Source organism: Myotis nattereri, assembly GCF_964212035.1.
Source record: "Myotis nattereri genome assembly, chromosome: 5".
Classification (NCBI taxonomy): Eukaryota; Metazoa; Chordata; class Mammalia; order Chiroptera; family Vespertilionidae; genus Myotis; species Myotis nattereri.
The window spans coordinates 34697536-34716639 of record NC_138080.1 but is presented as its reverse complement, the minus strand read 5'-3'; the positions used below and the strand labels follow the sequence as shown (position 1 = coordinate 34716639).

The window sequence follows — 19104 nt, the reverse complement described above, 5'->3', positions numbered from 1 at the left end:
GAAAAGAAAGCATCTCACCTTTTTCTCACCTCCAATGTTGTTAGAAATAATAGTAATATTTTGAAGAATTTGAAAACAGTAGACGGCATTACTTTTAACTTGCTGGAAACAAGCAATCACAGTTAAAATTCAATAGAGAAACGGGAAAATATTTTGCAAATTGCATGCTACATAAAGATTAATATCTAGGAGATATAATGAGATCCTACAATCAATAAGAAAAGCACAAATACTCATATATAATAATAAGTCAATGGAACAATGAGAAATATACAAAAATATACAAATGGCCAATAAACATAAAAGATGCTCTATTCCATGAAACTTGGAGAAATACAAATTAGACAATGAGATTCCCAATTCCTCCCTTTGTCTGTGTGCCAGCAGCAATTAAAGAGACAGATTAACATCCAAAGTAAGGTTCACTGGTGAATAGGAGGATATGCTGAAACACAGTGGGAAGGAATATAAAAATGGTGAAGACATTTAAAAGACAGTTTGACACATTCTATTCAATTTTTAAATGCAAATATCCTTTGAACCTGTCATTCCACTTCCATTTCACTGTACTAGAGAAATGGTCACATGGGGCCTGAAAAGGCATGTTCTAGGATATTGCAGGGTTTGTGTTTTGTTCTGTTTTTTGTATCAGAAATAACCCAAATGGTATTGGCAGTAAAATGAGCAAATAGATCATTGCATAGCCATCCTACCATGAACGAATGACAAGGCAATATGCTCTGGAGCTCATTACAGGTCAGGATACTGTGGCTATCCTTTGTTTGGTTTTTAAACTTTTATGTAGTATTCCACAGAATGGGTATATTCTACTTCATCTAACTGTGTCCTTATTGATGGATCTATGTGTAGGTAACTGCATAGAAGTGCACAAACATCAAACTGTGAACAGTAGTTATTTCTGGGGAATGGAGTGAATGAGAAATGACAGGGAGGTTAAATAGGATTTTCATGTTTGATTATATTCATACCTAGTTGAAACTTTTAAAACAAGAATGTATTCATACAATTGTGAACTTGAGTTTTTGACAGTAGGACTCCGAAACTCAGATTAACATAACCAATAAACAAAAAATAACAAGCCTCCCTTTTTATCTTATCCCTCACTCCCCGTGAACTTTGCCTTGCCATTGTGTCAGATAAATGGACCATCATCTCTAGCAATTGTCCTCACTTCCTGAAACTGCAGCAAGTATACTCATACTACTCCCAACTACTCTGAAAATAGGATTTTTCACAATTCTTTTGAGTCAAGAAAGCCCCTAAAAAAAGGTATTAAGCCCTAGCTAGTTTGGTTCAGTGGATAGAACATCAGCCTGTGGACTGAAGGGTCCCGGGTTCCATTCCAGTCAAGGGCACCTGCCCAGGTTTCAGGCTCCATCCCCAGTTAGGGGCGTGCAGGAGGCAGCCAATCAGGTTCTCTCTCATCATTAATGTGTCTATGTCTCTCTCCCTCTCCCTTCCCCTCTGAAGTCAATAAAAATATATTTTAAAAGGTGTTAAAATAATTATAAAATATAATTATAAGCATAATTTAACATAACAACATAATATAATGTAAAAAAATGAACTGTGAAGTGAAGTACCATAAATGGTCCCAGCTACTCCCCAATCTCACACATTGGATGGATGGCTGCAATGTTATGGGTATTTTTACTAGAGAGATGATGCAAGAGATGTGGGAGATTTTCGAATTCCTGTACAGTTAACTCTACAGCGGGTTATTTACTTTTTGGATTATTCCTAGCGCCTTTCAAATGCCAAAGGGATTTTCCCCAACTGTTAAGCATTCTTCTGAGTCATCGCTTTCAATTGGTAGGAGTTCAAGGAATGCAAATTCGTTTTCTATTAGCCTAAACAAACACAATTAGAAAGGAAGATTCCTTGAGGCAAAGAACACCTATCACAGCCAAATTTAAATTGCCTTTGACCATTGTCATCAGGGAAATGAGAAACCAAAGTAATTGTCTTCTTAGCCTCTAAAGAAAAATTTTTTTTTTTTTAAATATATTTTATTGATTTTTTTTTTTTACAGAGAGGAAGGGAGAGAGATAGAGAGTTAGAAACATCGATGAGAGAGAAACATCGATCAGCTGCCTCCTGCACATCTCCTACTGGGGATATGCCCGCAACCCAGGTACATGCCCTTGACCGGAATCGAACCTGGGACCTTTCAGTCCGCAGGCTGATGCTCCATCCACTGAGCCAAACCGGTTTCGGCTAAAGAAAAATGTTTTAATGCTTTCTCTTGTAGAGTTTGTCATCATTTGTAATCCTAATGTTCTTTTTATATTCATTTTAAATCACTCCAATTTGGGCCCATTTTTTTTTGGTGGGCATCAATGAAAGTACATGGGAAAATCTCAGCCATTCTCAATATATTTCCCATCCTTATCAATGTACAAACATGGTAATTTTATGCTTTTTCATTTAATTGTTTACATATATTTTCTTTTTACATTGATTAACCCACATACTTATTATTTTTAACTTCACTATGATAGTTTATTATGATATCTGCCATGCAATGAGTCAGGCACTCTATTAGGAATTTTATATGTATACGAGTGGCCCGATACATGAAATTCATGCGATGGGGGTGTGTGTGGAGGGAGTGTCCCTCAGCCCAGCCTACGCCCTCTCACAATCCAGGACCGCTGGCTCCTAACCTCTGGCCTGCCTGCCTGCCTGATCACCCCTAACTGCTTGCCTGCCTGCCTGATCGCCCCTAACTACCTCTGCCTCGGCTCCTGCCACCATGGCCTCATCCGGAAGGACATCCAGAATGACATCTGGAAGGTCATTTGGCTGTCCAGTCTAATTAGCATATTATGCTTTTATTGTCATAGATATTTTATTTACTCCTCACAACAACTCTACAATGTAGATATAATTATTCTTAATGTATAAATGAGGAAATTGAGGCTCAGAGAGGTTGTTAGTGGTGGAACTGGGGCTCAGTAATTTATTTCTAGTGAATAACAGAATATTTTAGATGAGATTCCCAGTGGCCTCATTCCCAAACCTACCATCAACATAACGCCAGTCTTTCTTTTATCCATTTACAGGTTGCTTAGCTGATCCCCCACTGTTAGGCATTTTGGGTTATTTCTGATTTCTTGCAGTGATGATAATATCTCATGAAAATAGTTTTGTAACCATATTCATCCTGTGTCCTCATGAAGCTCAGTTTCTACAGAGCCACATCGCATTGCCTGAAAGTAATTTTAAAAATAAATTCCAATTTTCATTTTGTTTCTCAAAGATAAAATCACAGAGGATCCAGTTCAAAACTCCAGATCTCCTGCTTTTATTCCTCAGTTCTCTTACACTCTAAAACTGCTATCAAGGCAATGACAGTCTAAACCCTCAGACTCCCTGCACGCCAGAACTCCAAAGCTCTTCTGTCTCCTTCTACCTCCCCTTGGCTCTTCACTTTATAGATCATGCATCCTCCTGGGCCTGGTTCTTACCCTGACCCTCGACATTCTTTTCTGGCTCCTCTCTATTCATTCCAATAATCCAAACCAGAAGGAAAGAAGTTGGAGATAAGGATTGTGCAGAAACAGGGATAGCACAAATCAGGAAACACTTACACATGAATACATTTTACTCACTTACTTATAAGTTAAAGTTTTTGGTGTTTTTATTCATTTTAGAGTTTTTTTCCCCTCTTGAATTATAGTCTTCCAAGTGAGATTTGTGAGTCATCGAATAGATCTATAATAGTGAATAGAAGTATCCCTACTAATTTTTAAAAAGTACATTGTTGCCCTAACCGGTTTGGCTCAGTGGCTAGACCGTCGGCCTGCGGACTGAAGGGTCCCGGGTTCGATTCCAGTCAAGGGCATGTACCTTGGTTGCGGGCACATCTCCAGTTAGAAGCGTGCAGGAGGCAGCTGATCGATGTTTCTCTCTCATCGATGTTTCTAACTCTATCCCTCTCCCTTCCTCTCTATAAAAATATCAATAAAATATGTATTTTAAAAAAAATAACATTGTTGCCCTGGCCGGTGATCTCAGTGGTTAGAGCGTCGGCCCATGCACCAAAGGATCGGAGGTTCAATTCCTGGTCCAGGGCACGTACCTGGGTTGCAGGTTCAGTCCCTAGTCTGGGTGCGTGTGGGGGGCAACCAATGTGTCTCTCTCACATCTCTCTCTCTCCCTCCCCCTCCCTCCCACTCTTTCTAAATAAAAACCAATGGAAAAATATCCTCAGGTGAGGATGAACAACAACAAAAATACATTGTACGACTATAATAAAGTTGATTATAAGGCTTGTACCAGATACATTTTTGCCTTATACTAGTATGCCTTGTTAGGTAGTATATAACAAAAGTTCATTATAAGATTCTGATTACTTTATAATAGCTGTAATAGGTATCTATATGTGAAATGAAATAGCATACAAAATACAAGTAGCCCCAAATTTCCCTGTTTTCTCTAATGGACAAAAGAAATAAAGATTTAAACTCCGGCCAAGTGGCTCATTCAGCAGGTAGGTATTCCCATAGGGCCTTTTATTTTGGGGGGGGGGGGTGGTTAGCCAAACCTCACATTCTTATCTTAGATCAGCCACTGATCTTGGGACTTATTTAGGGTTATCTCTGGGGGAAACTGTGAAGTAACCAAAGTTTGGTGTGCCCCAGATTACTTTGGCATCTACTTCTTGTCTCTGGAATTCTTTTTATCCAGGTCCTCCTATTGCTATTTCCTCTCCAATCACATCAATTATTTACACATTAGTGGGACTTTGACCCAATAGACTCCCCTTCTCGGGGGTATTTGCATGTAATACCTTATTTCCAACCGCGAATGCAAAGGTTTGTTTCTGGTCTTTGAGTTTGGCTCTTACGAGCTAATACACAGCTCTTAGGGAGGAGAGGGGCGGCCCAGGCACCTTCTCTTCATGTTGTATGTTATAAATATGTTTTCTCAGTTGATGGATATGGCCAGCTCCCAATTTACTGTCCTAATTAACTGCAAGTCCTGAGGTCAAGTGTACTCTGTACACACTCAGATCTTGCATATATAAGTGTGAGAAAGGGCATGTAGGTGGCAAAATGTGGAATTTACTAATTAGGAAAAGAAGTGCATGCCATTCATTAGGAATAAATTCCTACACTCACTTTCTATGCCATTTTTTATTGCTTCTTCATAATGAATCCCTTGGATCAGATTAAACCGGGAAGTTTTTATTTTCTTTTGTCTTTTTTTCTTTTTTTTCTTCTCCAGTTTGACAAATGGACAGACTCTCAAAGGAGAAGAATCCTGATGGGCCTGTTAGAACGCTGCTCCCTGTCACAGCAAAAGTTCTGCTGTCGAAAGCTTCAGGAAAAAATTCCAGCAGAAGCTCTGGATTTTACTACCAAGCTTCCAAGGGTGTTGTCCTTACACATCTTTTCCTTCCTGGACCCCCGAAGCCTTTGTCGTTGTGCACAGGTAAAGGCAAAGCAGCAGTGTGGGGCATTTTGTAAGGACAGCCTGGGAACTCTGGAACTTGAGAGGGGAAAAAAGCACATCCTAGTATAGCAGGTTCTCAACTAACATCGTTTTGTTTAATTTAGTTTTGTTACAATGTTGATGAGAATCTGTAGGAACTTAACTCTTGTTTATATCAGCCTACGGAAAACTGATCTCGTTACATGTCATTTCACTTAAAGTTGCAGAATCTATCGGTGACATTAAGTGAGGACTTACTATGCACAAAACCAATAAATGGCGTGGTCAGTATGTTTAGTCTGTGTAGTTTGGGATCCCTCCCCCGCCCCCTCCCCTTCTCAGACACTATGTCTCACTCTCTATTTGGTGCTCAAAATGGAAAAAAAGTATATCATCAATGTCCACACACAAAAAAATTGCTAGGAGGCAAACACCCAAAGAAGAAATGCTTCATCAGCAGGACCGTCTTACATTGCACAGCTACAATAAAATCCTAAATTGTACAGCTCAGACCATTCCTAAAGAGAAAGGCTCAAAATAAGGCGCTAATGAAATATACAGAAGAATATGAGACTAAAAGAGTTCAGAGTGAGCAAATGTGCTCACGGATTTGGGAAAGGAGCTGACCATTATTTCCTTACAAGTAATTCCATGGTGTATTAAATGTAGTTAAATTACTTAAGATTACAAAACGGGTAGTGATTTTGTTAAGTCTTCTCATAGAGGCCAGTAACACCAGACATTATCTGTTAGCATGCATTCACACATATGCAAAATGTTAACTTCCATTTTTAAAATTTAAGAAAATGAATTCAGTAAGAAAGATGAATTACTTAATGAAGGAGCTGGGGAAGTTGGGTAGCTATCTGAAAAAAATTTCTAGTAGGATAAAAGATTGATGTGAAATCAAAGGAAACTATGAAGGTACTCAAAGAAAACACAGGGAAGGAGGTCTTTGTGAGTATAATACCCAGAAACCATAAAAGAAAACATGTAATTTAAAGTCTTGCTTTACTCATTATATATAGTATTTACTATATGTATTTTATGATCAAGACTAAAGAAAGCTAGATTTTAAATTGTGACTATAAAAATTAAAGTTTTCTGTATAAAAAGAACATTATAAATAAATCCAAACAGTAAATAGGGAAAATACATATTGCCAATGAAGGGCTAATTTTCTTATATTTTTAAGAACTTCTATTAATCTATATTAAGAATAAAAGACCACCTGGCTGGTGTGGCTCAGTGGTTGAGAGTCGAGCTATGGACCAAGAGATCATGGTTCCATTCCTGGTCAGGGCATATACCAGGGTTGCGGGCTTGATCCCCAGTAGGGGGCATGCAGGAGGCAGCTGTTTGATGATTATCTCTCATCATTGATGTTTATCTCTATCTCCCTCTCCCTTCTTCTCTAAAATCAATAAAATTATATATTTTTTAAATAAAATTATATTTTAAAAAAGAAAGAAAAATAGACCAACAACCCAGCAGAAAAATGAGCAAAGGGAATGAATGAACAAGTAGTTCACAGAAAGAAAGGTGTTTCTAAAATATGTAAGCTGCTTAGTCTCACTATGTCATGCTATTTTTCACGATACAGATTGATAAGTTTTTAAAATAATATTCTATATTGTTGAGGGTGTGAAGAAACAAAAGCACTTTCGTATATTGTTGATAGATAAATTGGTACAACCACCATGGAGAACAATTTGGGATCAATTATAATTTTTAATAATGATTCCTTTTGACCCAGCAGTTCTACTTCTTGGAATTTATCTGATGGGTATACTTCAACCTATGCAAAATTATGTCTGTGGAAGAATATTGCAGCATTGTTTGCAATAGCAAAAGTTTAGAAATAATGGAAATGCCCACCATTAGACTAGTTAAATAAATTGCAACAATCTCCAAAATATATCATCAGTGAAAAATGCAAAGGTGCAGAATGTCCTACCATTTTGGAAAGATAAAAGAATACATACATGTTTGTTAATATAGACCTAGAATACTTCTGAAATGACCCACAAGAAGCTGGTCACAGTGGTTACATCCAGGGAGGAAAATGAGGGGCTAGAAAACAGGGATGAGAGAGAGACTTCCTTTTCACTGTGTGCCTCTTTGTACCTTTGAATTCAGTATTAATGTACACTTATTACTTATTCTAAAAATGAAACAGTTTTTAAAAAGAGTATATCATTCTAAATGTCCAGCAATATGACAGTATTATATAGCCATATGACAAATTATTATGCAGCTATTAGAAAACATGATTTGGAAGACCAGAGATATTTATGATATGTAAAATGAAGGAAGCATAATTTTAAATTGTATATAGAGTTTCCCAATTTTGTTTCTTACATGCCTAAAAAAAAAAAAAAAAAAAAAAGACTGAAAGGAAAAGAGCTCTACCAAGTTGTTAATAATGTCCATCTTTAATTGATGGGGTTGTGTACGTTGTTTTACTTTAAACTTCTCAGAAGTTGCCAAGTTTTCTACATGAGAATGTTATCATTCTAAGGAAACATTATTTGAAATAGCTATTCTTATAATCTATGGGCACCATATGTCGATCTAGCAAGATTTCAGCATTATATTTATTCCCAGTACTGACTGTGAGGAAGACACAGATCATTATTCTTCATCTAGGTTTAAAGGAAACAATAAATTCATTGCACTAAAATGAGCTTTGAGCTGTTTAAAAAGGTATATGGGGCGGGGGTGGTCTTTTATAGTTTTGAAAGCTCCTATCTACCCTTCAATTCTCATTTCTCTACCTTAAAAAACAAATACCTTATCTACCCTGGGGGGAAAGCCTAGCTTAAATATCCAAGTCTAAATAAGATCTAAGGAAAAGGAGGAAAACAATGACAATTCAGAAATTTTTCTCCCTATCCCCTCCCTCCAAACCTCTTCTCTCCATTGAATTCTGAGTTAATTAACCATATAGGGATTAAGGTTGGTGTTTCATTCTGGGTTCGACAAAGTAGATATGATTTCTGTTTCTGCCTGAGGGGCTCTATCAGATCCTCTAACCTTTTTCCTTCTTCCAGCCCTGAACTCTTAATTTTTCTAATTGTGCCTCCTCTCTCCTGCCTGACTCATGTTCAGCCCATAAAACAGTGCTAAATATAGTAGGAACTCAGTAAGTGGTGGATGGAAGGAGGGAGGAAGCAGAGGTGATAGATAAGTAGATGTATGGATCGCAAGACCCATTATAGAGTGTTCTGTTTGTTTGTTTGTTTGTTTATTTATTTATTTATTTGGTGTTCAAAATTATTAATTAGTTATTCTTAAAAAAGAGGATAGTTTTCCAAGGATGAAATTTGGATTTGAATGTTAGTAGTCATCTTTGCAGTTCTTACAGCTAAGACACCATGTCTAGTCTCATGTGGGACATACCATGTAGTATCGGTATTTGTGTTCTGTTTATAAAATTTATATTTAGTTAAATCGTAAGAGTGAAGGGAAAACAGATGTGTACCATGTGCAGACCTGAGTTTCTATAACTGTCATGTAACTTTCACAAGAACCTTGATGACATTCCAAAGTCTAACTGAGCCTCAGTTTCTTCATTTGCAATATGAGAGTAATAATTTTATTTACTTCCATAGGTTGCTATGAAGATAGTTAATAGGTGCTCGATAAGTATATGTTGACTCAGATTCTAAGTCTGAATTAGAATGTAAAGAAAATAGTTCTGCTTGGGTAGGAAGCACTTGAGGTAGGAGGTAACTCTTTAAGCTGTGAATTGGGGGAAAAGATAAAAAATGTTATCTAGGGTCCAAGGTGACAGTTTAAAACCTAGAGAAAGTGACCACGTGAACTGAGTAGGTCCTGTTTTTTCTTCAATTGTTGTTTTTCCCAGGTGAGCTGGCACTGGAAGAACTTAACTGAGCTGGATCAGCTCTGGATGCTCAAATGTTTGCGGTTTAACTGGTACATCAATTTCTCTCCAACTCCCTTTGAGCAGGGCATATGGAAAAAGCACTACATTCAAATGGTGAAGAAGTTTCATGTTACCAGACCTAAGGTAAATTTGGGGGCAAAAAAAAAAAAGCAACAAACTTACAAACATCAATTATTTAGGGAGTCTAGAACTAAGACTAAATGATCACACTTGAGCTTGGAGGAGGAAGAATACCATGACTTCAAAATTCTCTTCTGAGAACTCGACAGCCCATGCCAAGATACCTGTGACCACTGAGAGCCCTCATCTGACGCCCAAACCACCGTTCCACTCAGGAAGTTAGGGCTGTGGAGCTCCGCACTCTGTCCAGGTCTTGGATTTCCATATCCCTGCCTCACCAACCTCCCTGCCTCCTCCCTCCCCCCACCCCACCCCCACCCCGCAACAATTCTGACACTGGGATTCTGTGGGTAATGTGCAGTATTTGTTATGTATGGATCAGCAAATTCCATTTTACCAATTCAAATATTCTATGATTCTTCGTGGTGAGCTGAAGTATATTTTTGTAACATTTATAAGGAAAAGTTTTCCAATAAATCCGTAATTGCGGAAGGGCATAATGAGCATATTAAAGTTCTTTTCAAGCTGGAAAATACCAGTGTAAAGCATTTCCATATAATCATAGAAAGTGAAATAACACAATTTTTTTCTAGTGGCTTTCTATGCTTTATAACCAATGTTTGTATTCTTATAGTAGCTGTTAATTATAGGACATTTTTACGAGCCTTTTATTTATGGCATGGTCTGACACATGCAGAGTTGTGCATTATTTTGTATGAGTTCCTGAAAAATTGTGCATAAATTAAATTTTTAAATGATTTTTAAAACCACAGGTGTATCATATTCTATGAAAAAGCTGCAGTGAATCCTTTTAAAATTGAAGAGTCCTTTTGAAATATGAATAGTCAACTTCTAAATTGCTCATTTAGGTTAGTTTTATGAAAGTAAGCTACATTTACATTTAATATAGTAATAAACTATGCATAATTAATATTATCACAATTGCAATGATAAAACTAGTCTTTCTAATTTCAGTAATCGGTGTGCTCCATGAGGATTTCTTTTAAAAAAATGTTTTAAACTGCAGTGATGGAAAAGTTATTTTCAAAATTACCATAGCTATGATATCTTTTCTCCTAGGGTTTTTCTCAACTCTCATTCTCGTTGTGGGCAGAGAATGGCACTCCGTAGCTGAAGCTTGGGCTGTTCTGGGGCAGAGGAGAGAAAAGTGACTAGCCAATTTGTAGCATGAAAGGAGGTTTTTTAAAAATATACATATTTTATTGATTTTTTACAGAGGGGAAGGGAGAGGGATAGAGAATCAGAAACATCAATGAGAGAGAAACATTGATAAGCTGCCTTCTGCACACCCCCTACTGGGGATGTGCCCGCAACCAAAGCACATGCCCTTGACCGGAATCAAACCCGGGACCCTTCAGTCTGCAGGCCGATGCTCTATCCACTGAGCCAAACCAGTTAGGGCGAAAGGAGGTTTTGAGCATTATATATAAAACTAACTTCAATGCTTTGTTTTCTACAGAATATTTCTGTATAACTCTATTTAAAATAATGACTAGTTCTGACACAAGAAAATGTCCACCTCTTTGCCTAGCACTAAATGTCTGTAGGGAGTACTTTGTTGTATTAAACTTGAGTTTTTCTGTTAAAGAAATAAACCTAAATTAGAAAGACAGAGGTTAATAAAATCAACTAATAATTCTATTTCTTAGTCAGAAAGATTAAGTTTATAAAGCGTCTGACTAATGTTAATAAAGTCATCTGACTATGGTTTTAAGGTCAACTGTCAGCACCACACTTGAATAATTTGTGTAATCCCCTCTGAGGCTGTTCCAGTGATGGTGCACGCAGGCAGTCGCTAGAGTAGAACATAACTTACCTTCCCTCAGTCACCAACACCATCTCCCTTCCCTCCAATACTTTGTCCCTGGCATTGAAAACATTTTAAAAGCAGATGGTAGTGGTTAAGAATAGTTTCCCCAACCTTAAAATGCGACAACTGGGCTAGAATGATCTTTATAACTGTCTGCAAAGCTACAATATCTGCTCCAAGAAACATAATTTCAATAATACTTCATCTAGAAAAAGAAGAATAAGTTAAACCCAAAGTAGATAGAAGGAAGAAATAATAAAGAGCCAAGATCAATGAAATTGAAAACAGATAAATAATAGAGAAAATATTTTCTATCAATGAAACCTAAGCTGCTTGTTTGAAAACATAAATAAAATTGATAAATTTCTGGCTAGCCTGCTAAAGGGAAAAAAGAGAGAACACATACATTTCAAGTAGCGGGGATGAAAGAGGGAGGCATCACTACAGATCCTGCAGACATTAGAAGGACAATGAGAGAATATTATGAACAATTCCATGTCCTTAAATTCAACAACCTAGATGAAATGGACAATCCTTGAAAACCACAAATTGCCAAAACAGTCTCAATAAGAAATAGAAAACATGAGCAAATCTTTATCAATTTAAAAACTGAATTCTTTTAAAATTTTCCACAAAACTTCAGACCCAAATAGCTTTATTGGTGAATTCTATCACACATTTAAGGAAGAGATACCAATTCTACATAAATGCTTTCAGAAAATAGAGGGAGAGGGAACACTTCTGAACTCATTACCTTTATACCAAAACCAGATAAAGATTTTACAAGAAAACAAAACAAGACCACAGACCAATATCCCTCATGAACACAGGTATAAAAATCCTTTTAAAATATGAGCAAATTAAATCCAGAAATTTATAATACATGATGACCAAATGGGATGTACCCAAGGAGAGTAAGGTTGGCATAATATTAAAAAAATCAGTCATGCTCATTTTGGCAGCACATATATTGGAATGATACAGAGAAGACTTGTATGCCCCCTGTGTAAGGATGGCATGCAAATTTATAAAGCATTAAAAAAAAATCAATGTAATTTACAGAATAAAAAAGATTTCTGATCGTTTCAGTATAGGCAAAAGTATTTAACAATAAAATCAGCAAAAACTCATTTAAAAAATTCTCAAGAAGCCTAGGTGAACAAAAGTTTTGTTTACTTAATACAGAAGAGTCATCACAGTTTTCATTATTACCTATTACGTTAAAGTGTCAAGCATTTTATATTTTTCAGAGTTAATGATGTTTATTTATATGTGATAACTATCATTTATGCCTGGCCTTTTCCCCCTGAAACTGATTTTTATTATCACTTATTATTTATTCCCAGTACTATTAAATTAGACCTCCTCCAGCAAAAGCAAATAAATTTCATGCAGTATTAGCTCAGAGAAATGAAATGAATTCCCATTCAAAATGAGACCTGCACAGACTTTTGAGTACAAACCAATTATGAGCTATGAGAGATATAAATATAAAATGTTTTCTTAATATACCAGTTTATAGTCATTCATTAAATGAATAAATATATATTTTTTTAAACTGTTATGTGCTGGGTACTTGAGTGCAATGATCCCAACCATACTTACAAGGAGCCTAGTCTAGTGGCCTAGGACATAGACAAATTAATGAGTACTAAGTGCTCTCCTGTAATAGAAATATATACAAAGAGCAGTTGAAACAAGGATAAGAAACTAACTGATTCTGCTTGGAGGCACTGGGGAATTTCTTAATTTTCACAAGCAATTCAAACAAACCAATTCACCAAGCAAAGCTCCCCTAATCTCTTAAAGAACAGAAATTAAGCCTTTAATGGCTTCTCAACATACCATTTCCCTTAGGCTACAACCACATGAAAACCTTAGGAATTTCACACACACAAAAACAGACTTTCAATTTAGGAAATTAAAGCAAAAGTATTTGGGGGGAACGGATGAGGTTTTGAAAATTGATAAAAATCTATAGACTACCCCTATATAACTTGAAATTGTCTGTATGGATTATAGGTAATTAGGACTGGAGTACTTTTCTGAATATATACATTTTCATGAATAAATTAATTGCAGTTGTGGAAACCCTATACAATGAAGTGTTAGAGGAGGTGGCAGTACCAGGTAGAGAAGGTATGGTCTTGAAGCAAGACAGTCCTGGATTCAAATTCTGACCCTGTGTCTTAAAACTTCTGTAGTAGCAGGCCAATTAATTGGTTAATCCTATCTTCAGTTTCCTCTTCTTTAAATGGAAGAAGTAACGATTACCTTTTAGAGTTATTGTGAAGGTTAAATAAAATAATGTATGAAAACTTCCCAAGACAGTGCCTGGCACATAGCAAGTACTCCTGGGTTGACGGCTGCTGTAATCATTGTCACCATTGTCATCACTATTGTGGTGGTGGTGATGATATTCTTTTTTTTTTTTAAATTGTTGTTATAATTACAGTGTGTTAAAAACAGAAATAGTCATTCATTTTCTTCTTCTAGACACCTCCGAAAGATGGGTTTGTGGTTGCTGATGTTCAACCAGTGACAGGCAGTTCTCCAGAGGAAAAGCAGTCTCCGTCATCGGCTTTCCGATCTTCTTCCTCTTTAAGAAAGAAGAACCACTCAGGGGAGAAAGAACTCCCACCCTGGCGATCCTCTGACAAGCATCCAACTGATATCATTCGCTTCAATTACCTGGACAATTGTGACCCCATCGAGCGGATCTGGCAAGGGTGAGAAGCTCCATGTCCTTCTTCCCTTGTCTGCTTTTAGAAACAATTGGCTGGCACTTCCATGTGAAAAGAGGAAAATAGAACTTAAGTGAATATAGAAGTAAAGAAGCTTCTCCATACTTAGAAGTAAAAAGTAATAGAAAAGTAAACAAACGGTTATTGGTAAATTTGCCCTGTTTGCTAGGATTTGCTTGTATTTTATAGCTGTAATGATTTAACATTACAACTTCTTTTAGTATTTTAATGCCTCTATTTTAATCTAGCACCATAGGGTTCATCCTAGCCTTTTTCTTTTTTCCATATTTGCACCTCCCTTCTCTGACAGTAAGAAATCTGGCTATCATATTTATTTATTGTTCACTAAATATAGGTTATATGTCACGTATATTATACATTGTACAGTTCACCCTTGAACAATGCCAGCTTAAGGGGCGCCAACCCCCATGTGGTTCAAATCCACATGTAAATTTTGATTCCCCCAAAAACTTAACTAGAGTTGGCCCTTTGCATCCATAGATTCAACCCACCATGATTGAAACCAGTGTTTTCCATCTGTGGCTGGGAATGCAAAATAGTGTTTTCAATGTGTGGTTGGTTGACTCACTCTCTCTGAAAATCAATAGAAAAAATATCCTCAAGTGAGGATTAACAAAAAGAACACACCACAGACTTACAAACTAGAATTCAATATTTGCTTATGGTTCTCTTTGCCTTTAGTCTGAGCATATCTATATATATAAAAGGCTAATATGCTAAGTGACCCACCGACCGTCCAACCAGTCGCTATGACGTGCATTGACCACAGGGGGCAGACACTCAATGCAGGAGCTGCCGTGACTTGCACTGGCCATTTACAAAGAAATGGCACCGCGGACCTGGTGCCGACAAAGCAACACTCGGCTTCCCCCAAGTGGGACACAGGCCCCGCCACCACCCCGGAGCGACAGCCCACCAAATCGCAGCCGATGCTGCCAAGACCCCATGGAGCAAAATGCAGCCCACAGCCCAGCTCAGCTCAGAAATGGTGGATGTGGGCACTGGGTAATGACATCACATAGTAACGCCCAGCTTCCTCTCCCTAGAGACTAGCCTCCTTGGAGTTTCTTCAGCCCAGGAACACAACTTGCTTTATAGCCAGGTGGAAACATTTTACACTTTAACCAAATGTCTGTGAAGTGTTTTCCCATGCCTCATCTCATTTGATCCTCACAGAAGTCCTGGAGTGGGTAGATAGGAGACTCAGTAGAATCCTATTTTATTTTCATTAGCTGGAAAATGGAGATTTAGAAAGCTTAGAAAGTTGACCCAACTGAAAAGAAGTAAGAAATGGTGGACCTTGAAAATGACTTCAGGTTTTCTTACTGTGCAGAATATAGTCAAACACTGCTGCAGTTAAATATTTCACCCTTTGTTCTCCCTGCGTGATCTACAATAATAATCTGCTTCATGTTGATATTTACTGCTGTGTTGCTAACAATTACCTGAAAGAGAAGTTGGGGTGCTTCACTGGGCTGGAAAAAGTTTAGCTAAATCAGAAAGCAGGTCTAATTAAGCAAGTTTATCTGTATATGTAAAGCACTCGCTGGTGCCAGTCGCACACGTGTGTTTCAATCTGTCATTATCAATCGTGAATTTGGTTGACACTGCTATTATAGAGAAAGGACAAATAGTGATATTAAAATATTTCTTCTAATTAATTTCCTTTCAATGTCCACAAATTCGTTCACCGGAACTCTAGTATAGTCATAATACTATGTTCAAAAGTTATGTGGGTATGTTAATACCTTCTTCACTGTGGGTAGGTCACATGGTTCTAAAGTTAAAACTATATAAAAGTATACAAGAAGTGTATGCAAGAAAAGGTATACTCAGAGAAGAGCCACCCCCCTCTCTTCCACCTCTGCTCCCCGCTGTTATCTTTTCTACCCCATTTCCACTAAATCTCATTAGTTTCTAGTTTATCCTTCCAGGGTCATTTTTTACACAGAGTTACAAAATACATCATTTTTCAACTATCTGGCAAACTTTAAAGTTCGGTAATATGTTCTGTTGGTGAGGCTGTGAGCAAACGCTGATAGAATTTACTCATAGCTGGTGGAAATATAAATTGGCACAGACTCCATGGAAGGAAACTTGACAATATCCAGCAAGAATACATATGTATTTACATTTTGATCCAGCAATCCTACTTCTAGGAGTCAACGTTGAAAACAATAAAAGTACATCTGCAAAAGGATATTTACTGCAACATTGTTTGTAATTTTAAAATATTGGAAATAACTTAAATGGCCATACATAGGAGAGAGTGTTTGTTGGATAAATCATGTATGGTTCATTCACACAGTAGAGCACGAGGCAGCTGTAAAATGAATGGGGAAGATCTCTATGAACAGATAAGGAGTGATTCCCAGGGTACATTTTTAAATCAAAAAAGCAAGTTGCAAAAGAGTATCTATAATATTCCACCCCTATATAGAAAGAAAAGAAAGTAAGAAAATATAGATCTGTATCTATGTATACACATGTATCTGTTCACTTGTTAACACACACATGCACATACAAAAGATAAACAAAAATTAAGAAAACAAATTTTGAAGTATTTGAATGTTTTCATACATCTGCCATCTTTTTAGAATGTATTTCGACAGATTAACACCAAGGAAGCACAGGGTAGTGGCGATGTACAGTCTCTTGAACCATACTGCTTGGGTGCAAATCCAGGCTCCCATACTTCTGTGTGACCTGGGGGACGCCCTTAACCTCTCTGTGCCTCTGTTCCCACATCTGTAAAATGGCAATAATAGTGATACCTAAGTCATAGGACCCATTCACCAACATAGACCAGATGCTTGGACTCTTTAAAGAGTGTGTCAGTGTCATGGTGGGGAGGCGGGGAGGGGGGGGGGGCGCGGGGAGGGGAAGAGGTGGGAAGAATATTCTATAATATAAGAGAAAGAAGAACCAAATTCATTTTGAATCTAGATGGAATTCTGGTTCAAAAAATAAAGACTTTAATAGGCATTCTTGGGGAAATTTGATATAGACTGGGTATTAAATGATTTTAAGCAATTACTATTCATTTTCTTAGGTATGGTGATAACTAGTGTGGTTAGGTAGGCAAATATCTTTATCTTAGGAGGTGAGTGTTGAAGTATTTAGGGGGAAGTGTCTGCAATTTACTTTCTTACACTGTGACAAATATATACATATGTATATATGGTGTGTGTATGTATGTGTGTTCATATATGTATCTATATAAAGGGATAAAGCAAAATATTATCAATTGTTGACTTTAGTTAAAGAATATATGGATAATCATCATACTATTCTTTCAACTATTCTTTATGTTTGAAATTTCTTAATTAAAAGCTGGGAGAAATTTTTTCAGAGAGGAAGGGAGAGGAAAAGAGAGATAGAAACATCAATGATGACAGAGAATCATTGATCGGCTGCCTCCTGTACACCCCCCCACTGGGGATCGAGCCCTCAACCAGGCATGTGCCCTTGACTGGAATAGAACCTAGGACCCTTCAATCCACAGGCCAACTCAAAGCTAGGGGAAATTTTTGAACTTTAAGCAGCAAGAAATATTCAGCAAAACTGATCTTTTTAAATAAAACTTTATAATGGAAGTTCAAGTATATACAAAAGTAGAGAGACTAGAACCCCTTATAACCATCACCCAGCAGTAACAGGTTTCAACTCGTGACCAATCTCGTTTCATTTATTCCTCACCACTCTGGCCTTTCCCCAGGTTACTTTTGAGACAAGTCCAAATGTCATACATTTTCATTCATACATGTTTTGATTTTTTGTCCTTAGGATATATTCTGTTAAGAATATTCAAACAGCCCAGCCAGCGTGGCTCAGTGGTTGAGCATCAACCCATGAACCAGGAGGTCATGGTTTGATTCCGGTCAAGGCACATGGGTTGCAGGCTTGATCCCCAGTGTGGGGCATGCAGGAGGCAGCTGATCAATGATTCTCTCTCATCATTGATGTTTCTATCTCTCTCTCCCTCTCCCCTCCTCTCTTTGAAATCAATAAAAATGTATTTTTTTAAAAAAGAGTATTCAGACAAATTACTGTGTTAAAGTCCCATAAAGAAATTATTCTGTGTGTGCTAATGCCACCAACTTAACAGACAAGATCATTTATTTTGTTTTTGATTTTAGGGATTTTCATCCTTCATTTTATTTAAAAGTTTTGAGAAAAATTGAGATAGTTCCAAAGTAAAAAAAAAAAAAACCAAAACAAAGTATACGTGGAGACGTCTAGCTTCTGCTTCTCCCCTTCCATACTGTCCCTTGTGCCTGATAGGGTCACATGGGAATCCTACTTACGGGTAACCGTTCTTCAAAATGCTCTGCTGTAATCCTTCCATTTGAGAAGACATAAATACACACACACACACGTTTTCGGAAGTAAATAATAGCATATAATATGTACCACTTCACCCACTTTTCCTTTTCTCATGTGACACTATATCCTGGAGATCACTCCACAGTTGTATCCAGAAATATTCTGCCTTCCTTTTTACAGCTTATAACACTTCATTGTGTGGGTGTAGAGTTTATTTAACCAGCTCTCTATTGATGGACATTTGGCTTGCTTCCAGTTGCGTGAAGATAATCTTTTAATTCATAGTAACAACAAAATCAAATGGGCAAAGTTTTGAAATGAGTATTTGTCATTTCTCCAATGCTCTCCAACTTACAGAAGAAAGAAAAGACATGAAACGACCCCAGATTCCAGCCGACAGTCACATGATAAGAAAAATAAATCGCGGGACAGATCTAAGCTAAGAAAAGCACAGTCACTGGTGAGTATTGCTTTCCAAAGATTCCCCAACAAAGCCATAGCCAGTTTGGCTCAGTGGATAGAGCATCAGCCCGTGGCCTGAAGGGTCCCAGGTTCAATTTCAGTCAAGAGCCCGTACCTTGGTTGCAGGTTCCATAGCCCTGGTCTCGGTATGTGCAGGAGGCAACCAATTGATGTGTCTCTCACATTGATGTTTCACTCTCTCTAAAGAAAAAAATCAATGGAAAAATATC

General features: G+C 37.3%; 1 protein-coding gene across 1 annotated transcript in view; it reads left to right on the top strand.

Moving 5' to 3' along the window:
- FBXO16 (F-box protein 16) overlaps positions 1-19104 on the top strand; it is a gene marked incomplete at its 5' end in the record, with an annotated part of 48021 nt that overhangs the window by 17212 nt on the left and 11705 nt on the right. Inside the window, 4 exon segments of the mRNA XM_081092886.1 lie at positions 5254-5460; positions 9329-9493; positions 13818-14050; positions 18770-18872. Coding sequence (XP_080949012.1) covers positions 5254-5460; positions 9329-9493; positions 13818-14050; positions 18770-18872 — 708 coding nt within the window.